At 46.9% G+C, this 21,297-nt stretch overlaps 4 protein-coding genes across 4 annotated transcripts; 2 read left to right on the top strand and 2 right to left on the bottom strand.

The window, feature by feature from the left end:
- Positions 1-2,091: 2,091 nt before the first annotated feature.
- On the top strand, positions 2,092-2,737 carry BDV59DRAFT_188502 (uncharacterized protein). Its single transcript, XM_073691430.1, has one exon. It carries the CDS (start codon positions 2,305-2,307, stop codon positions 2,536-2,538), a length of 234 nt encoding a protein of 77 aa, XP_073543248.1. The 5' UTR covers positions 2,092-2,304; the 3' UTR covers positions 2,539-2,737.
- Positions 2,738-11,655: 8,918 nt separating this feature from the next.
- BDV59DRAFT_211091 (cytochrome P450) lies at positions 11,656-13,131 on the bottom strand (the record flags this gene model as incomplete). The annotated part of the gene is made up of 2 exons (XM_073695725.1): positions 11,656-12,970; positions 13,061-13,131. The coding sequence occupies 2 exons, from the start codon at positions 13,129-13,131 to the stop codon at positions 11,656-11,658; spliced, it is 1,386 nt and encodes a 461-aa protein (XP_073543247.1).
- Positions 13,132-16,677: 3,546 nt separating this feature from the next.
- Positions 16,678-17,724, top strand: BDV59DRAFT_206066 (uncharacterized protein; the record flags this gene model as incomplete). Its single annotated transcript, XM_073694739.1, has 1 exon — positions 16,678-17,724. One exon carries the CDS (start codon positions 16,678-16,680, stop codon positions 17,722-17,724), a length of 1,047 nt encoding a protein of 348 aa, XP_073543246.1.
- A 1,231-nt stretch (positions 17,725-18,955) lies between these two features.
- Positions 18,956-20,213, bottom strand: BDV59DRAFT_196417 (uncharacterized protein; the record flags this gene model as incomplete). Its single annotated transcript, XM_073692712.1, has 3 exons — positions 18,956-19,104; positions 19,149-19,584; positions 20,208-20,213. 3 exons carry the CDS (start codon positions 20,211-20,213, stop codon positions 18,956-18,958), a joined length of 591 nt encoding a protein of 196 aa, XP_073543245.1.
- Between the last annotated feature and the right edge of the window lie 1,084 nt (positions 20,214-21,297).

Genomic DNA, 21,297 nt, shown 5'->3' with positions numbered 1-21,297 from the left:
ATATTCGTGAACCCTGAGGTCGGGATGTGTGCCCTGGACTCTTAAATGAAGCATGTGGCTTCTTCTGCCGTCAGTATACAGATTGGTTGGTGAACTCATGCGCTGACTTGCTGCGTCTAACGGCAATATGCAGGCGTGTACTATTTAACTTTTCCTGGAGAACCTCACCTGTACACTTCACCAGGGTGAACTACGAGCCTCAACGAGACCAATGGTGGCATTTGTGCCTGAGCCCCCTCCCTAGCCGTTCCATTGTCAGGCGGCTACAAAACCTACCTGGTGCTTCGGCATATGTCACACTGCTCCAGGAGTCCTTCTTGATAAGAGATGCCAGAGCACTTCAGAAAGCTGGCACGCAATTCACACAGGGGCTAGAAGCAGAGGCCGGACATCGCCCAAAAGACGGGAAGTAAGCATCTCTTTCTACCCCTACAGAAATGATCAATGGAGGGTCTTAATGTTGTGCATGTTGATCTGACCAGAACTGCGTAGAAAAATATACAGAGGATATGATTGTGCACGATATGAATATGCGAACCGTCAACATATCGTCCAGATTCAAGGCATCAATGGCCGATACTGCTAATGTGCTCCTGCTAAATCCCACCGAAGACGAAAGGGCGAATAGGGAGACGCCAGTAAGCTGAGGACCCCGTCATCTTGCACGGACGGTAGGCTCATGGATCGAACATCCAACGAATGCGAGGGGTCACAAAAGGCTCTATGGTATGCTGCATACTGCATGCCATACCATGTGCTTCCGGACTACTATGTCGGCAAATTGGGGTCGTACAGTACGGCCAGCAGACGCAAAGGACCGGCAACTAGCGCCACATGCATCTTTTGCAGCTTGTATTCTGCCAAGAGCTTCAGGGCTAAGAGAGGTTCCAATCTGGGTTTACTGTACGGCTCAGAGGGCTTCTGGACCAGAGTGGCCCAACGTCGATGGCCAGAAGGCTTGATCGGACGTGTAGAGTTTGGTGTGCAGGTTAATCAGGTTTATCGGTTAAGGCACGAAGACCGGAACCGAATAAGGGGCATGCGCCTAGCGAACAGAATCAGAAGCCAGAGGAAATTAGCCTTGCAGCCAGGCTGGCTGTCGATCCGTGACTCTCGAACCCACTCTCCGGCACCTGGTGGTCACTTTGATTTGAATTTCGCCAGTATCACTGAGAACCAGATAATAGCCCCCAGCGGACTATTGATCTGTGCGTAGGTATCTCATATGCGGGGCTTTAAATGCCACCTCTTAAATAATGGATACTGTTAGTACTCGGCCCAGCATGAAATGGATTCTTGGAAACAATGTGCTTGAGTCGATCGGGCACAGTATAGTCGTCAGGGCACCAACATATTCGCAACAGGCATGGTACAATGCTAAATTGGGCCTGAGTCTTGCGGCATAAGTCTGGCTACTGTAAATGTATGTGAGGACATTAGCCGGAGCTTAGAACTTGGACACGTGCTCTGATTTGTCTTGCGGAGATATGTGACTTCTTCGCCGAGAATCCAAGCTGTTGTTGCTCATGTCACCCCACGTTTCCTGTAACTACCACCCCTCACAAAAACCCAGAGGCATGTTTTTGACGACAGGTTATCTCTGTTGGGCTGTAAGCAGATACCTCTTTCTTTCCTCCTGCTGCAGTAGTACTCTAGCTAGCGGCCATTCTGTTTCGGTTGGAGATAGGCCTAATGGAGAACTTTCCCGTGGTTGGGACGAGCAAAGCCACCAGAAATCCGATAGTGTTGCTGACGAATGCAGGAAATCATCTCTGGAATATTCCAAATAGTTGACTTTGAAACTCTTAAGGCATGCCACCGTGTCTGTCGAAAGTGGAGTCTGGTCGCTACAGAGTTCTTATTTTTTAGAGTTGTCCGTCACAGAGAAAACCCGCAGCATTCCAGCGCAATCCTTGCGCGAGACAACCTTTCTGTATTCGTCAAAATCTTGCCAATTGGAGAGCAGACGATACAGACGGCGATCTGTTAAGATTAGACCCGATCGAAGCCTGCGGCAGTTAACGGTACGACCAACAATCGCTGTTGTTCTCCAGGTCCGTGAACGAGACACTTCACAACTGCATCCACGGGTATAGACTCTCGAAATTCTTCAATTCTGCCTACTCTCCCAGAAATTCGGCTTATCACCAATGAACCGCCGTATCTGCTCTTGCTCCTCTTCACTGAACTTAGAAATCTTCAGATCGACAGGAGACCGTTCAATTACCGGGGAGTCTTACATGGAAGTCATTGACGGATCACATATCGCAGACTGATTGGTATGGAATATGCGCCATAATCGCCATGGGGAGTTTGTTTGGCTGGCATCTTGCCTACCGGTGTTGCCGCTGCATCTTCCGATGGCATGTTATGTGCGTGCGGCGACTTTTATGCTATCCTCTGCCTAGGCCGTTTTATCAATTTGATATGGCCATTCCGAGAGGGCTCAATTGTTATACACCTGCTCACCGTGAACGCCCTGTCATTGGTAATACGAGCTCGATCTTGGACAATCGAAACCCATGTTTTTGTGCGTAGGCGGTAAGCCACCAGTGGCTGGAGCGCATCTGCATTAACAAATACGCATCTCCGCGGGATAGTGTGCCAAATAGTCGTATGGTATACATAGGCAGAGGGGCTAGATCAACCCGACACCCGTGCCCTCCTATCTTTGATGTGTTCCATTCACGTTCCTAGTCTTGGTGGATTTGATGGCAGATCTTACATCTCTCGCGAGACAGCAGATGGGAGAAGGGATGTGTTTTCCTTAGACCCAGGGCTTCTTTAGCATAACGGTTGGCTGCGTTGTTGCCCGGTTGGTCACGTTTGTTTGCTTGCTCTGCTAGAAGATCCACTGCAAACAGAATAAACTTCACTCCGCTTCCGAAATGGAGATCTGTTAGCATCTTGGCCTCTTCCTGCATCTCACAAGCGGCTGCTGTATGCTGTATGTACTATACCTGAGGCTCTTCTCGGCAGATTCACAAAGATTGAGCTCTTCAAATCCTTAGCATGACCGTAGTCTCGTTCCAGTTCTTAGCATTTTATATCCACCATGTGATCAGTCAGTCTGTTCTGTCGCTACGTAGTTTGGCGTCAACAAGGCGGTCTCATTGGCTCACGTGTTCCGTAACCTCTGAGGATGGTCTTTTAGATGTATCTTCTTTTAGCTCAGGATTCGAAGCATCTTGTTCTGTCGCCCCACTACAGTTAGAATAAGAACACAATCGTGTGGGGCAGATGTTTCAACCTTTCGCTTGCTTGATTTTCCTGAGAGTTTGGTTGTAGATTTGCTGCCATATGGCCTGATAATACTCGAAAACTGAAACAGGAGGGTTGTTGATCCCCGCTGGACGACTGAGTGTCACCTCTAGAGGGTTATATGTAAGATTCAGATTAGAGACGGCTTGTTCTCTAGATTCAACTAGTGTCATAATGAAAACTAAGAGTTACTTAGTTCGTAGGATGTGTACTTCACAGAGTAGAGCGAGCTACCACCCGCCTGCTTTACAATCACTGTACAATACACCAGCGCAAAACTAGAGTCGTCGCACTAACACATATTATTTGCTACTGTAAGGTGAGATAAATCTTGCCATACTCCTGATCCCCAAAGCAAAGGAAACCATGATCCTGCCAGGACCATAGAGACCGAATCGCACTTGAAGAGCTCTCCAATGTCACAACCGTGCTGGTCCCTTTCACTACCAGAAGGATACATTCTCTTCTTAGCCTTTTCTACTTTCCGTATCCAGTATTGGGTCTTTACGCTGCTACTAGCGCGCCATTATTCACCTTGGACGTGATAAGCCAACAGAATTTTTCAAGTTGAGAACGGGAGTCAGTAGGTGCAAGCCCCGCAGAGCGACATCTCAGCTGGGAAAATGAAGCCACAGGAGTCAAAAACACGTCAGGACCTGTCATCAGTGGGTATGCAGTACATAAGATTGCTTCTAATAAGAAAGCTGACGAGACAAAGAGAGGGGGAGTAGGGGCCGAAAGGAAGTCGGAAGGCAATATTAGCTCGGTACTCAGCTTGAATTTGGGAAACACGCCGTTAACATAAACGAGCTGAAAGAAGGGCGGAATTTGGGTTAGGCCAACCGCTATCTTGGCTTGCTGCGTCTCCCTAGTTACTACAGGTAGCGCATTTATCCGCGATGAGTGATGCGGCCTGTCCCACTAAAGCTCTGCTGAAAGGGGACGAAAAGAGTGGGAGATGCACATCTGAACCACATAGAGGATGGTTTTTGAGATAGCGACTCCTCTATATCAGTTTGAGAGTCAGAATGTTACAGAAAAGTATCTAAGTCATAAAGTAACACAAGGCGTGAACGGCTGCCCTGATAAATAGTATCCTCAAGTAAGTAGTAATCCCTGCATGCTAATTTTTGTTGATACTGCACGGAGGATAACTAGACCAGAATAAAACAAAGGCCATAAATTTGTGCCGGTCGATTGCTAGACCAATCCGGGTAGAACGACTCAAGCATAAAATCGATTGCTGCAGTTCGGCTATCCCTACCGTGTCCAGTCCGTGTTTGAGTTCCGATAGTATTCCCTGTTTATATATCCGTGGCAAACAATCGTAGCAATAGAATAGATGCATCAATGAGAATCGTCGCCTAATATATCTTGCGTGTGTATTCGCATCTAGCTCTAACCAGTCCATTTCACAGAGGAACTGACCCATAATATGGTCAGTGCTGCGATCTGTGATCAGCATTTGGCTCAGGCCAAACATTCCGGAACTGCCACGTAATCACCTATTTCTCAAGAAATTCATCTCGGTCGTCTCTTATTATGAGGCAATTAGCGGATATGACCCGTCTCAATGGCTGTGACTTAAGAGTCTGGAAACCGTAATGGCTTGAAATGGCGTCGAATGCTTGGGGGTCGCAAGACTCAGCCCTTTCTCTACTTGTCAACTGGTGCAGCGGCGTTGGATGCAGTTTCGTTATTGGCGAGAGGAGGTGAGTCTAGGTTGCTGGATACATTGGAAAATTGGCAGAATGGACTAAAGTAGACTTCTTCTTGTATTCCGTCAAGTGCAGAAACAGGGGACGAGGTGTAACTTAGGGCATCGGGAGTCATAGCGAGTGCGTCGCTGGTAGTTACTTGAGGCCCTTCAATACCCATATGAGCCGACGTGGACCATAGGGAGGCATCATTATATTTCAAGCATCATCTGATCGACCTCCCGTGAACTTTCGTCACACTGGCCACCTTGGGGCGAGGAAAGTGTCACTTCTAATGGATTGACGAAACTCGCTTCAACGGGCTCGGGGGAGACTACCTGGACGTGGTCAGTAGCAGAATCAACTGAGGCTGTGCCAACACCATTCAAGTTGCTATTCTGATGGAAACCCATCGGATCGTTTTGGAGCTCTTGGGTCCTAGAAAGAATAGGCTGTCCAGGGGAGGAGGACAACAATGGGGTACCGTGACCATAATGATTATCTTGGAAATTGGGTACGCAGACTCTGGATCATCTTCATATATATTTATCTGTGATTGCCCATCACGAAGACCAACATCTGGTGGGGTTGGAGGTGAGTGAATCTCTCGGACGTTGCTGCTCGAACTTTCCAAGTCTGTCTGTGGGCGTCCTGGAAAATTCACAACTTGCCTTGCCACCCTTTCAAACCCAGACTTCCATGGCGACCCGGGAAAGGATGGCGCTGATGATCCAGATAATCCAGCGAACGATACATCACCACAAGTTCCGCTATCGTTCTTATCCAAGGGGTTGCTGTTCAGGCAGTCCGCTTCGGTCGGAAAGCTCACAAAACCGAATCCGAGGGCCGAACAACGACGTGAAAGCTCATTCCACTGTGCATCATCTAGCGAGCTGAGACGGGTGGTGAGATGAAGACAACGGGTATAAGCCTAGAGATATTACTGCTTGCCTGAAAGAATCTAACTTATGCTCGAATTTACCTCATCCACGACATGTTTCGATTTCGCTGATGACTGCCGACTTTGACGCGTTTGGTGAGTCTGAAATAATCCAACGAAGCATGTGAACAATGATATTTTAAATGAAATAGACAGAGCAGGTATAGACGTGATCACTGTAATATCCAGGTGCAAGAAAAGAGACTTGAACTGGGTGTATTGAATGAAACACGACAGAGACGGAAACAGTGATAGATAGAAATTAAAGGACGAAACGGCTTTACCCGATTCACGAGAGCCGGGGGGGGGGGGGGGGGAGTGGGTTTATAAGGCGGTCTCTGTTTTGGCGCATCATTTTTTGCCGTCAGTAGCGCAAGGAAAAGCGAGAAGAAGGTCTCATCCCCTACATGTAATAACTGTCGGAAACATAGGCAGTGTCAAGGCCCTATCTGGGCGAGACGTGAGGCTCTATGGTGGATCAAGATGATGATTGTTGTTCCATTGGAACTACGAAAGGGGTCTAGCTATCTACGTCCTTTCACGTGACAGACAGCAAATGCATATTTGACGCAACAGCAGACCAGCGACGAAAAATGATAGTCTTCTGTTAATTTCTCATTCTGTTCTAGCAAGGGAAGAATTCAGTCCTAGCTTTAATTGAATATCTCTGATAGCTGCCAAACAGCTAGGGGTGAGAAAAGCGGCCCTTATTCTAGAGAGTCGATACCGAGATACCAATTTATTCATATATACAGAAAGATTGCCGCATCTGTAGAAAATAGACTTCGCTTCCAGTGGGGTAAGCATGAAGCATGGCGGAGTATTTTTGGTAGATGACCAAATATCAATGTCTTGGTAAATTTTGTTCGGCCCTGTAACATTTTGAGATCTAGATATATTTATGTCTGCCTACTAGCCAAATGAAGACCCTTGCATAGGATAGCATTTTGGCATTAGGGCTTGAAAATATAGTTGTTTTGTTGGGGCGAAATGAGGTTTCAACCCACCCTGTATGGCCCGGCTTGCTCATGCGACACCCCAGAGCTTCATTTGAAAGGGTCTAGTTCATTTGTCAAAAGTGACACTCAATAACAGAATCAATTGGACACTGCTTAGGGACAACGGGCGAGATGTCGACATGAAATAGACAGGAAGACTTTGGAAGAAATGGAATGCTTTCCTTCCCAGCGGCGACGGCGTACAATATCACAATATGAAGGATATAATGGCGTGGCAGCCGTCATCTACTGCACCACCAGGTGACGTATCACAAGTCATAATCAAAGAGCACACTATGGCAAATGATCGTATAACAGGTGTCATGACGACCAAAAGATTACGCGGGCAGCTGTGATTCGTTATAGCAACAATCATACCAGGACAGAATTTGAACGAACGGATATCCTCTTACCAAAGCATTCTTCGGGCTCTACGGCCCTAAGATTTCGCCTTTACGCCAAAGTGAACTCTAGCTCGGTTCAGGCGAAGACTATGCAGACACGACTGGACAGAAGAGGAGCTCAATATTCTTTTGCATTCCTGCACGTCTGTCGGTGGGACTTCAAACAGATGTGGTTTGCATATTATCATTAAGTACACTCGCTAACGCTTATCGGTGTTCGATGGATTGGTTTGAAGAAATAGTCGTCATTCTCGTCGTGGGAGGCAGGTGAACCGCATAAATGAACAACACACAGCCTCATCATTCTCCCGGCAAAGTATCACAGCCACCGGGCTGCAGCAGATCAGGGTCTGCCACAGGGCAGAGTACCAGTATAGCAAACCATTCCTTTTCCAGCTTGTCCATAGGATCGTGTGAACCTGGAAAAGTAGAAAAATCGGCAGACTAGAATGCATAACACATGATGAGTTAAACTGCCTTAATTTCTGTATGGAATGTTCATGTTAGTGTTAGGCATTATCTATTCACCGATTTTCATCATACTAACTATGGTCACTGTCTATTCATGTTGGAAGTTGAACAACGATGCTTGGGCATTGTAAAGCAAGAATGTGGGGAATATGGAAATAACCAAGTACTATTGGCAGTGCCGGTGAACGGGCATTTGTAAGTTCACCATATGGGGTACCCATCGGCTCATGCCCATATACCTGAGCGAGTGTTCACAGTCTAGGGATTCCATATAGCATGAGACAAAGCCGAGGCTCCCGAAAATAATGCGGCAGTCCATCATCACTTACGGGGAAGTATTATTCCAGGATAATTTTATTCAACTGGAAAGGCCGGGAATAAAGGCTAATTCTCTTGTACGCTTGCGGACTATGGCTCTGAACGAGTATCGTTGAACCCAGGCTGCATCCAGTGTGAGACTGTTGCGCGGCAAAGTCAAAAGAACCCCTGCTTTCATATTTGGCTTAGCTTAACACAACGCCTCCACTCCAGAGACGCTAGTCCCGAAATAGGTTGGCATGAAAGCAAGTGAAGTGTGGACTTATGGTAGTCTCTCTATACGCTGTGCACAAAATTCCGCATCATTGGAGACTGCATTGTGCGGCCAGATACCAGCGGGAGGACACTTTAGGGAGATTGGGGTTTTCCCTAGTTTTCCAGTCATTGAAGATTGGGAGGATGGGATTACCTGGGGAGGAGCCTGTGATCAACAGGTTAAAGAAGGGCGAAAAGTAAGTGAACTTGTGCGCAAGAGGCCGCTTCAGGTTATCATTCTAGAGTCCTCCTTGTTCCTTGTGTGCGCAATAGTGCCATAAAAAGAATCTCACAAGGAGCAGAGAATATGACAGATATGGGCAAAGGAAGTAAAGAGCAAGAAGGTGAGGCAAAATGTCGGTCAAAACGCTTGGTGGGCAGCAGTTCAACCTGCGCCCAAGGAGTGTTCGATCCTCGCCGGTCCCAACTAAAAAGCTTAGCGCCACAGAATCCATGGCGGGAGCTGGTTGTTTTGACCGATTTAGGCGGCGGTCAAAAGGAATAACCTAAGCATATACTCTCTCTCTCAAGCACGCCTGGGCATTTAAATTGAGTATCTTCCCTTGACTGGGGACACTAGACTAAGCGGGCAGGGACCTGAAGACCAGAGTGCAGCCAGGAGATGAATCCTTTTCCATACTATCGATTGGTCACGAAAAAGTGACAGGAAAAATAATACTTCACCTCCGGCCATGGTCTTCGAGACAACCGCATCGCGGTCCACATTGGTATGCTGATGTTCGTTCATCTTCTGTTCCCCAGGGCCCATTGTTGGTAAGGGATTATCGGATCGGTCGAAGCGTAATGTCTTTCATCTGCCACTTGGAGAAGTTCTTGCCTGCCCTAGTCTCGGCTGGATACACTTGGTGACGATGAGAGCACCTTCAAAGTTCCCATTACTCCCGCGCTCATGGTTCTTCCTCGCCCGTGATGGACTGCGGCCAAAGAACTCCTAGCATCTGCCTCTACCAAATCACGATACTATATCCTATTTCCAACCATTACCCTTGCGGTTCTTTGGATAACGACGGTTAGGGAAAGCTATACAGAGCAAGGAAGCGGAAATAGACCGAAACTACCATAACGAGGGTGGCGAACGGGCAAATGTAACTCTCAACGAGTGTGGAACTATCATGACGCACATGCCCAGAACACCGTTAAACTACGGGTTCACACTCCGCATAAAATAAAGCCAAGAAACACCAAAAATAGTGCGGCTGTCGATCATTGCTTACACGTGAGACACACTCTAGAGCAACGTTGTTTACATGGGAGTTTCGGGAACCTGATCTTTTATTTGTATGCGTGTGGATTATAGGTCTTGAGCGAGCAACATCGGGCCTGGTCTGCGCCCAATGTGAAGTCGTTGCGCGAAGAGTCAAATCCCTGATATCACCTAACCATATGTGGCTTAGCTCAACGCAAAATCTCCACTCCAGAGCCGCTACTCCCGATAATTTTTGACCAGGAACCAAGCGAACTGCGAACGTGTTGTAGTGTCTATATGCTATGCATAAGCTTCTGAGAGTCAACATCAAGATGCTGGTGCAAGAATGCTTTTAGGAGAGCGGTGGACTCCCCAGGTCCCGGTCATCGTGGTTTGAGAGGGAATATACCCGAGAGAACCTGCGATCCGCAGGTCAAAGGGAAGGAAAAAATGAGATTAAGCCAGGATGATAATCAGGGGCCCCGAAGTGACCGAAATGACCGCATCCGGCGAGCTGTATATCCACGTAAAATGAATATGTGCTGAAAAGTTCGGTTAAAGTTAACAGACTGGGGTTTTCTTTGTTCCCTCGTTCCTTGGACGGCAAAACATTGCATCAGGTTGATCAAACGGTGGCAAAAAAAATATATATATGACAAATATGAGGTTAAAACCGGTGAAAGAACAAAAGAAGAGAAAAGACGTTGGCCGACACAATGGGTGGACACCGTTCAATTTGATCGTGCTAAGAATTTGTTCGATCCCCCTGGTCTCCATCAACGCTCTCTCTGATGAGACCCCGGCTTCTCTTTAGAAGGCCATGGAAACCTCTGGATCTTCCAGAAAAATTACAGCCTAGCAGACTAAGAAATTCGCAGTTCTACGGCCATAGAATATCATGCAGAGGGCAATGGAAGCGATTCAAACCCTTTGTATCCGAGAAAGTCCAGGAGCTGCTGACCCTTTGCGGGATAGGCAATAGCAGAGATGAAATAAAGCAGTATATCGCCCTGCTTTCCAATTATGGTAAGAAGATAATGCGAAATGGAACTCTCGCTTATGGAATAGCTCTTAATACAATATCAGTGCATAAGAGGCGACTTGACGCTGGAATCAATGACCCACCCTGCCCACCTGGACAATGGCGCGGTTCCTATCGGATATTGAAATGTTCAGAGAAAGAAGCCCGAAAAGATTTCAAAGGCTTAACAGCACGGGATAAGAAGAAGCGAAGAAAAGCCAGGAATATCCCAAAATTCACCGGCGATGATTACAACAGATTTCTCTTCAAGGACAACGACATAGCAGGTGCAGGTAGATCTGATATTCCTCACTCTACCGAAACGGGTTACAATCTATACTCTACAATTGGCGATGAGGTTGTTGATGGAGCAGAGACACCAGAGAACGAGGCCGCGCAGCTAAAACTTCATGCTCCGGAATCCCAGGAAGAAGCTTCAACGGCCCTCATTTCGCCTATCTGGCAACAGGATCCTGCTGGCACAACAAGAGTTATAACAACTATACTTTTCGATTGCGTAAAGTTGAGCTTCGTCATTGGGAAACGCGGTCGCGAGATCAAGCAGATATTCAAACAACGAAGATGAAAGAGATCCAAAAATGGATAGAGCATATTTCTCAGCCTGACTACATGACAGCCGTCATGCTACTGAAGAAGGAGAATGCTTTCTTCGATGGACAGGACATTTCGAAAAGATACCATGACGCGGCCATCTGGGCAATCATCATGAAGGGAGCTGAGCTGCTTGACACGACAAGGTTGCTGACGGCAAAAGGCCCTCTCGACGATTTTAGTATGGCAGAAAAGGTCGCGACGAAAATATTCATGGAGGACGTTGGGTATGGAACTAGCTCACAAAATCAGCAAAATCTCGTAATCTTCCTCGCAGGTAAAGAAGGCTCTAGAGACATCTGATCTTGACCTACTAGCCGACACTTAAACGGCACCTAAAGTCTAGCAAATACTCAAACGAGACGAAATATCCTGCTCGCCTGCATGTGGTAGGGCGCTGCGTAGGACTAATTTGATTTATTGGAGTACGTTTCTCCTCCCCCCTCCCCGTTCAAAAAACCAGAAAGCAATTTAAAAAGGATATACAGTAAATCGTAACGATTCTGTCGGCTCTGATACCGGCCCCAGTTTCTTTTCTACCACGGACGCATTTGTCACCTCTAGGTCCACATTTAACAGCAACACTGCAAGGAATACCTTGACCTGCTGCAAGACGAAACCAGTGCACGGACATCGTCTAGGCCCCGTGAGAAAAGGCAAGAATTTGCATTCATTCTCCATTGTATTTGGGAGAAGTCCGTTCCATCGCTCTGGTCGAAATTGCGAGGCATCCTGACCCCAAATCTGGCGGTCTTGATGTAGCATAGCAAGAGAGACGGAGACACGAGCCTGCACGGGTATAATAAAGCCGTCTCCGGACTGAGTTTGCATATGAATCGGGCGTTCAATGGACCGTGCGGTGGTCGGGATGGTAGGGTGGAGACGAAGCAGTTCGTTGACTATTGCGTCGAGGTAGGGAAGTTGCGACAGGAGTCGCAGCTCGCGGCGATGATACCAGTCACTTTCTTGTAGCTCCGTGCGGAGTTTCTGCTTTACAGTGGGATACAAGGACAGCTCCCTCAGCGCCCAGGCGAGAAGTAGTGTTGGAGCTGGGAACCCGTGGGAGAAGATTTGTCGCGCGTGAGCAAGAACATCCGGGGTTATAGGTTGCTCAGCGGTCCCGCCTGACTCATAGGATATTCTTTGGAGGAAGTTCATATCCTCAGGGTGTTTCACAGCATCCGGATTCAGGTGGTCCAAGCTGTTCACCAAAATCTGGAGGACACAGGCCTCAATCTTTGTATGGACATCGTTTTCGCAGTAGTCCGGTTCCGCGAAGCCCCGACCACACATAAGATTCATCGCAGTGTGATGGAGTGGGTGTGATATGCTCGCCGCCATCTGGACGTACCGGTTAAATGGTTTGTGCCATTCCCTCGTGCACTGGGAGGCACTCTCCACCCCGAGCCCCAGACCCCAGACTGCGTCTATGGCAAAATCCTGCAGGAGGGCTTGAAGGTCATTTCCCGACCCGACATCCTGGAGCTTTTGGACGTGGCGCGTCGCAATGGAAACCAGCTCTGGATGGAATGCCTCCATGGCCAGCCTGTTATGGAATCCCCGGGTCATATCAGCATGCCACTTGCGGGCGACATCACCGTCTGCGGTAATCAGAGCATTACGGACGATGCGCTTGCCGGTTCCAAAGGGTCCTCTGGTCTCAGTTCCGCACCGACTGATGGATTCTGCATTTTTGACCAACAGCTGTCGGATCAAGGCAGGATCTCGAAGGTAGACCAAGGGCGAACCGCCGATTAGTGTCCAGGATACACCCTCCGCCGCCGCACTGTTAAAAAGAGCCCCCATTGACGACGAATAGAAATCATGGGACCAAGTTTCCGATAGAAGGCCTAGGAGAGGGAAGCATGATACGTACGGGACATTAGCAAGCGGGTTATCGAACAAACCAAAGAAGGTCCAGATTGCCACAGAAACCACCTGGCCCATTCTGACCGTGTTGAGCAGGGATTATTCGCTAGATATAATGCTGAACGTGATATAATCGTGCCAGGTAGCATGGATTTGGCGTCATTGGTAGCGAGCGGCCTTATACTCCGGTGGATTCGATTTTATATATTCCAAAACAATCCTAGACTTGATTGCGACGGTCATTGGCATTCTCCACACACACACCCCGTAAAAGAAAAGATGCATTACTCTAGCCCGGAAAACACCCGTGAAAAGTCAAAGACAAGCACTATTTGAGCAACGCGCATAAACACCATCTCCCATTCACAATATCAAGTGATGGAAGTCTCCGCTTATCCGGCTACGGCGCTAGTGTATATGCAGTAGTCAGCTGCTCTAGAGATCATTTAGTTATCTGCAGCTTCATCTTTATAGAAATTTAAGCGATTCAGACAATTAATCCTGTCGCCGCAAGCGACCTATCTAGGCAGTGGCTCATCGGGTCATGTGTGCTGAGCTAGAGCTTGCCTTGAGTCATTCATGCTTTAGAACGTGTAAATTATCTCATAATTAGAAAGATTCGGTTAGTAACATCTGCACAGGGTCTCTATGGTTATTTAATGGATGAAATATATAATTCTTATAAGTAAGTAGGAGAGGGATGATATCTACCCTCAACATATCACGTACTTTTTTTTCCTTTTCTTTTATAAGATCTGTCCACGATTACTATTTCAAAATTTATATTCTTTTATATTCCGTTCAAAATGCTTCAGTATAGACTATTAATATGTCTTCTCGCAATCTCACTACTGACAGTAAACTGGCGTGTGTCTAACACCCACATCATGACCACCAAGATCCCTAAGTCTCTTAAGCCAGATACAGTTATCCAAAAGCTCCAAGATCAGATGAGCTTTATCGCACTAAGTCCTATCGTTAATAATATAACTCATATCTCGACCGACGCTGCGATACATAAGGATAACTGGCTCTCGACCAGAAGAGCTGACGAACCAATCGAAACATATAAAATAAGCAGTTCAATAACATTCATACCTTGGATTGGGCGACTCGGCCAGAAAAATATCCAGTATAGGACCTGCTTAAGGAATACAGAGTCTGGTGTTAAGTTTAAAGCTGAGGCGCCATTTGGCGTGTCTGTGAGAAGCCAGTGGTCTGTTCAGCCAGCTACTACGCTTGTAGTAGAAGGTAGATAGATCAGCTTCCTTGTCGGGTTTTGGGCGCTAATAAAGACTTAGAATGGATACTAGTAGTTGAGAGGACGGTCGAGTGTGTATGGTGGTTAATGCCCTTTGTGGCATACACGCATGATGGTGTCCATACCAGTATTCGTCGAGATTTGGTGAAGCCCGCGGGGATGGAGAAGGTTATTCCTTGGTAGTGAGGTCTGTTTCCTTTTTTTTTTTTTTTGGCGCGTCTTTGCTCTATATCGAAGTACCAATATGCCGGAATTACGCGACACTGGTTGGTGTGCACTTAATTTGGCACCTGTCCAAGTCTCTGAATTTCACTGTCTCTGAATTTCACTGCGGTCAATGTTATTATATACTGGGTACAGATCAGTTGCATATGAGCTACTATTGGGCATTGTATCATATTCCCCTGTTATATACCACACGCTCATGTGTGTACTGGGGATACAAGTATGGCTGTCTCTTAGGTCAGGAGCCCACCCCCGTTCGGGTGTTCGCGGTCTTGCAGATCTAACTACCTTCATCTTCCCCGCTCATGGAATGAATTCGTGTGGCAATCCTAGTGCTTACTCGGAATCCTAGAACCTTAGCAACCTCGGACTGTACAACCTGACTGCACAGACTGACAGATGACCCATGATTCTGCTAATCACCGTACTACAGTAGTATTTGAAATGAGATTTACCTCAGAAAGTCCTAGGACGAACAATTGTTCAAAACCGGGTGAGGGCTGATTACACTGACTGGAAAGAATGCAGCATCTGATCCCGCATCTTATCAAATATCTTAGAGAGGTTGGTCAGAGAATACCCGACAGTTGGAGAAATAGGAAAGTACCGCATCATTACTGTAACTTAATCACTAAAAAAACACATTTGTGGGCCTTGTAGAGGCAAATAGCACGGTCGAGCAATCCTGTGAAGAAGAAAAAGATCTACAAAAAATGCTAACATGAAAATGGACATGGCCCCTTCATCGGTATTGTCTCTGCCATTTTGGAATATGGAGCCGCTCAGTTGACCCTAGAGTACTTGGGTCTTCTTCACAGAGATTGTCATAGACATTTGTCTCCATGAAATCGTTGACAGCTGGTCGAAGTTTCACTCCAGCTGTGACAAATCCACCTGTAAAGACTGGAATCAAGACAAGTGGCACTAATCCCTTTAAGGAAAAGCCGCAATGAGACCTGTGTCGAGACAGAGTCCAGTGATATGATACCCAAGCCCACACAGCTGGTCGAAGTTTCACTCCAGCTGTGACAAATCCACCTGTACAGACTGGAATCAAGACAAGTGGCACTAATCCCTTTAAGGAAAAGCCGCAATGAGACCTGTGCCGAGACAGAGTCCAGTGATATGATACCCAAGCCCACTGCAGCTGCCGTTGTAAGCCCTGACATTGTTTCTGCTATTAGACACCAGTGGATAGGGTCCAGAACGTTTGAAACTCCATGTAAAAGCCCAACAGGAGCTGCTGGAAGGTTGAATGCCACGAGCTCGTTGTATGTTTCTCCCTCGGTATGTAACGGGTAGAATAATGCCGGGAAATGCAATGAATCTGCGTAGGAGATATAACACCAAGTGGCAATAAGCAGGTGAAAAACAACCTGTTTTCCCAGGTCCGACTTCTCCACCAGACTTTGTCTATTCCTGCTTGAAATGGCAAAGCCTGTCGTGGTTGTCTACTTTGGCACAAAATTAAGGTTGAAGAGGCTTGCACCTGATCAGTCGCGCGAATGCCCCATGCCAAGTCGTGCCAGGGTGAAAGACAAAACAACGATGGTTATCCCGTTTAGTAGGCTCACCACCATCGGCTTTATTCATACACTTACTAATAAAATCATAGGCTGGCCGAGCAAAGCCATCGGGTCCAGTGGCACCGGAGACATCGAGAGAATTGCTCTCGCTAAGCTCACGTCCAGTAAACTTCAGGCTTGTCCAGCTATAGAGGGTAAGTCAAAGTAGGTCATCGGAACAAAAACGATGCCCAAACAAGTCGCGTGCATCCGGAACGCGAAACGCCATGCGGTGGAGCGACCGAGCGATCGACGAGGTGAACCTGGAGACCCAGGAATGGAGAGTGGAGTAAAGAATTGGAATAGTAGTGAAAACCCGAGAGGTTCACCCTATGCTACCAACTGTTATGTTGGGCTCATGGGATACTTGGTATGACGGTAGGTCGGACCATAGGAGCCAACTACGCTATCTTGCTAAATACACATGATCTGATCGTAACACAATAGCCGAAAACCCGGAACAGAGTCTCGAGATATATAAAGTGCATTATACCGACACGTAGACGAAGCATTAATTTTTACGCTTACTATTGCCCTGTTTTAAACAAAGCCAAAAATTCCCAAATTATCGCTATGCCATGTGTTTTCCTGCTAGGCCCTGGCCTAATCGGTGGAGAAGTGCTCGACCTTCTACTCAAGAACAAAGAGTATGAAATCACAACGCTGGTACGCAGAGAAGCTGCCCGTCTAGCCCTTCATGAGCTCGGCGTAAAGACTGTCCTCGGCTCTCTTAGTGACAAAAATGTGATTGCATCGCAAACGGCCGCTAGCGATATCGTCATCCACACTGCTACCGCCGACGACTTGCCTTCCGTTCAGGCCATTCTGGAAGGGGTCCGAGAACGCACCCAGCGCGGGCAGCAAACCATCTACATCCACACCAGTGGTGCAAGCCTTATCGGCGATAATTCGGAGGGTTCCTACAAGAATGATTTTATCTTTGACGATGAGAACCCGGGCTCTATCGACGCGCTGCCGGACTCCGCATCGCACCGAGAAATCGACCTGGCCATTGTGAATGCACGCAAAGAGCTCTCTTCCCATGCGAAGTTCAGCATCATAATTCCGCCAGTTGTCTATGGTGTCAGCACGCGTGAGAAGCGGCTCTCCATCCAGCTTCCGACTATGGTGCGATACTCGATCAAACATGGCTATTCCGGCATGGTCGGTGAGGGCCTCTCCGTATGGAATCAGGTGCATGTCAAGGATCTCGCCCGCGGTTACGTAGCTCTCCTACACTGGATGGAACAAGCCCCATGCAATGAAGTCGCCGAGAACCCTTACTTCTTCTGCGAGAACGGCGAAGAGCTCTCATGGGGACAGTGTGCCGCGGAGATTGGTCGTATCCTGCATAAGGCAGGCAAGGTAGCGGATCAGACTCCCAATATCATCCCTATTGAGAATTATGACAATCTTTTTGGCCAGTATTCAGGCCTTGTGGTTGGGTCCAACGCGCGTAATCGTGCTAATCGACTCCGCAAGCTGGGTTGGAAGCCTCAGGAGAAGAACACCTTTGCCTCCTTGGAAGAGGATGAAATTCCGCTCATCCTACAGGAGACAGGGGAATTTAAGGGCTATGCTGCCATAGTTGCTTCAGGGAAGTTTGAGAGCATGAAATAAGAGGGGTTCGGTCTTAAAACCTTTGAGTGCAGTGCCTAGGACGGAAATACTTAACATAGCTACTGGGCCATGCTCCAACAACCAGATATAAAGGAGTTCAAATTAAACATATTAGCTCAAATTCAAACGATAAAATAATAGATTACTTCCTACTAGCTCATCTCTAGAGGCACATATAAGGTGAATAACTCCCTACTGAGCGGATCTCCCAACCAAACGGGTCACGTTTCCGACCCGTCCGTACACTAAACAATTGAAGCTGTTCCCAACCACCCAAAGACATGAATTCTATTTGTATCGGAGTATAGCCTTAAACCCCATAGTTTATATACGCTAGTAGTGATTTCTAGAGCTTGCAGGAGAACTAGCTTAGACATCCTTCAGCGAGACATCCTTCCCCTCAACCCAATGCCCGGAGACCGAGCATCCTTTCCAAGGACGTACATATTAGACTTGCTTCATTCGTCAATATCCGACAGAGTCGGCTTTCAGTGCTTAACATTACATGTACGCTTGGCCAATTAATCGGGCAATCATGCAGGTCCATAAAGAGAGGGAATAAAATTGGTAATCCTTCGCAGGGGGAAGGTGAGAGACGGAAACAATCGTCGTCTAAACCCGTATCTCGTGCTCCGAATGTGAAGTCTCCAAGTGTGCGATTGGTTCACAAGGCTAAACAGGCTAAATCTCCATCTACGATACATCCGTCCAAGCTATCCGAAATCTGGATAGCACAATTCTTCACGGCACGACTTTTTCGGGGAGTCCCCACATGCACAGAACAACAGCCCCAAGAACTGACCGACGGGCTGTTGCATTCATTCTGTGATGGTTGTTGGAAGAACTGTATGATTTACGCGCTTCTAATGGGAAACAACGCTAAAAGCGGAAGCGCTCTACTAAGCAGCGTCATATGCCTGAAGGCTATACTATTCAGGAAGGTCAGAAGGGATTCCAGCGTGAAAATGAGGCTTCTGAAGTGCTTGCAGACCTAGAGTCTTCAGCAGAACCGTCGCGCGTTCGAGCGCCACCTCGCTGCAGTGATTTCCATATTCTAGGACATAGGCGATTGCAATGTCCTAATCGAGTTCCTAATTGATTTTCAGATAGAAATTCAATTGTTTTGTTGATAAAAGCGATAAAACTTCATATAGTGGGCGGAGGTGGCGAGTCGCTTGTGAAATACGTTATATATATCACGGACACCTAACCCGAAAGGAAACAGACCTCACTACCAAGGAATAGCCTTCTCCATCCCCGCGGGCTTCACCAAATCTCGACTAACACTGGCATGGACACCATCATACGTGTATGCCACAAAGGGCATTAACCACCATACACACTCGACCGTCCTCTGAACCGCTAGTGTCCATTCTAAGTCTTTATTAGCGTCCAAAACTCGACAAGGAAGCTGATCTATCTACCTTCTACTACAAGCGTAGTAGCTGGCTGAACAGACCACTGGCTTCTCACAGACACGCCAAATGGCGCCTCAGCTTTAGTCTTAACACCAGACTCTGTATTTCTCAACCAGGTCCTAAACTGGATATTTTTCTGGCCGAGTCGCCCAATCCAAGGTATGAATGTTATTGAACTGCTTATTTTATATGTTTCGATTGGTTCGTCAGCTCTTCTGGTTGAGAGCCAGTTATCCTTATGTATCGCAGCGTCGGTTGAGATATGAGTTATATTATTAATAACAGGATTTAGTGCAATAAAGCTCATCTGATTTTGGAGCTTTTGGATAACTGTATCTGGCTTAAGAGACTTAGGGATCTTGGTGGTCATAATGTGGGTGTTAGACACGCGCCAGTTTACTGTCAGTAGTGAGATTGCGAGAAGACATATTAATAGTCTATACTGAAGCATTTTGAACGGAATATAAAAGAATATAAATTCTGAAATAGTAATCGTGGACAGATCTTATAATAGAAAAGAAAAAGTATGTGATATGTAGAGGGTAGATATCATCCCTCTCCTACTTACTTATAAGAATTATATATTTCATCTATTAAATAACCATAGAGACTCTGTGCAGATGTTACTAACCGAATCTTTCTAATTATGAGATAATTTACACGTTCTAAAGCATGAATCACTCAAGGCAAATCCATAACTCAAAAACTCGCACATGTGCTATTGGAGTTCTGATCTTCGCTTATATGACCTCATCTTACGTAACTTAGCACACATGACCCGACGAGCCACTGCCTAGATAGGTCGCCTGCGGCGACGGGATTAATTGTCTGAATCGCTTAAATTTCTATAAAGATGAAGCTGCAGATAACTAAATGATCTGTAGAGCAGCTGACTACTGCATATACACTAGCGCCGCAGCCGGATAAGCGGAGACTTCCATCTTGATATTGTGAAAGGGAGATGGTGTTTATGCGGGTCGCTCAAATAGTGCATGTCTTGACTTTTCACAGGTGTCTTCCGGGCTGGAGTACCGTTTAGGAAAGATAGACAGCGGTAGTAGTTGCCTGCATATTGCTGACAGGCGAGGGGTCAGCATATGAATTCATCCACCCATCCATCCGTGTAACGTATATCATCACATTTCTGCCGGATGTCGTTCAACCGGCATCTATGCCACCGACACCCATGATGTCTTGCGACAAGTGGTCACACCCAACTCCTGAAAGACCGGCGTATCTAGCAAATACCCTAGTGGCTGACAGTGCGTCTGGCACACAAAAAGACCTTCCTATCGACCCATTGATTGTTGATGATGGACCGTGGGAGGCGGGGGATCTCCCTCAGTCCTTCTCCCTGGACGACGATCCTAAGCCATCAAGGCGATATGTCTCTATCCAGACCCAAGTCCTCCTTTTTCTAGAGCTCTTGACCAGCAAGACTTCATGGTGCTGAGGCAGGACAATTGTACTCAATTTATCAACTCCTCCCTACGACCGTCACAGCTTCGGGCCCGGAAATCCTCCCTCCAGCAATACTCCTTTCCCAATTTTAATTACATTAAATAACACTATTGCTGAAAATCGATGCAACTCAGAAGGCAAATATAGTATGTAATTAGATATAAGCATATGCCTTGCTCAGGTATATTAGTGATGCCAGCTCGAAGTGAGAACATCGATGTCTTGTCGTATCGACACTTACACAGTTTAAGGCGAATAGACCTTCGACAGTAACTTTAGTGACGAATGGCTAGCCATTCCAAGATAGTAAAATAGAACTGGCTCGAGGGACTCGTTACGGCTCTTGATTATAAGCACCTTTAGTGATGAAGGCAATAATGGTTTCCGAGCCAGACAGTTTTGAGGATGACATAGTTCCTCAAGATATGAGAATTCCTCCAAAGATTTAAGTTTCGAAACTTGGTCGAAGTCTTCGTCTCCCTCATCTGAGTCATAACTACGTCGTCTGAATTCGAATTCAAGAGCCTTAAGGCAAGGTGACACTATACCGAGTGTCCGAAGGTGCGACAATGAGGTGTCCGATGACTTAATCCAAGGTCCGATGAGGTGAGGCAATGATCAAAGACTAAACACAGCAAGGGTAGAAGCAGGGTCTATCAAGTCTGTATACTCGATCGTTAAGGATGACAAGACT

Source organism: Aspergillus ambiguus, assembly GCF_047715705.1.
Source record: "Aspergillus ambiguus strain CBS 117.58 unplaced genomic scaffold BDV59scaffold_55, whole genome shotgun sequence".
NCBI classification, from domain to species: Eukaryota; Fungi; Ascomycota; class Eurotiomycetes; order Eurotiales; family Aspergillaceae; genus Aspergillus; species Aspergillus ambiguus.
Note: the sequence above shows the minus strand (reverse complement) of the source record. Positions and strands in the feature narration are given on the sequence as shown.

Coding starts and splice junctions, on each gene's coding strand:
- BDV59DRAFT_188502 (XM_073691430.1), top strand. CDS start 2,305: ATGGGGAGTTTGTTTGGCTGGCATCTTGCCTACCGGTGTTGCCGCTGC.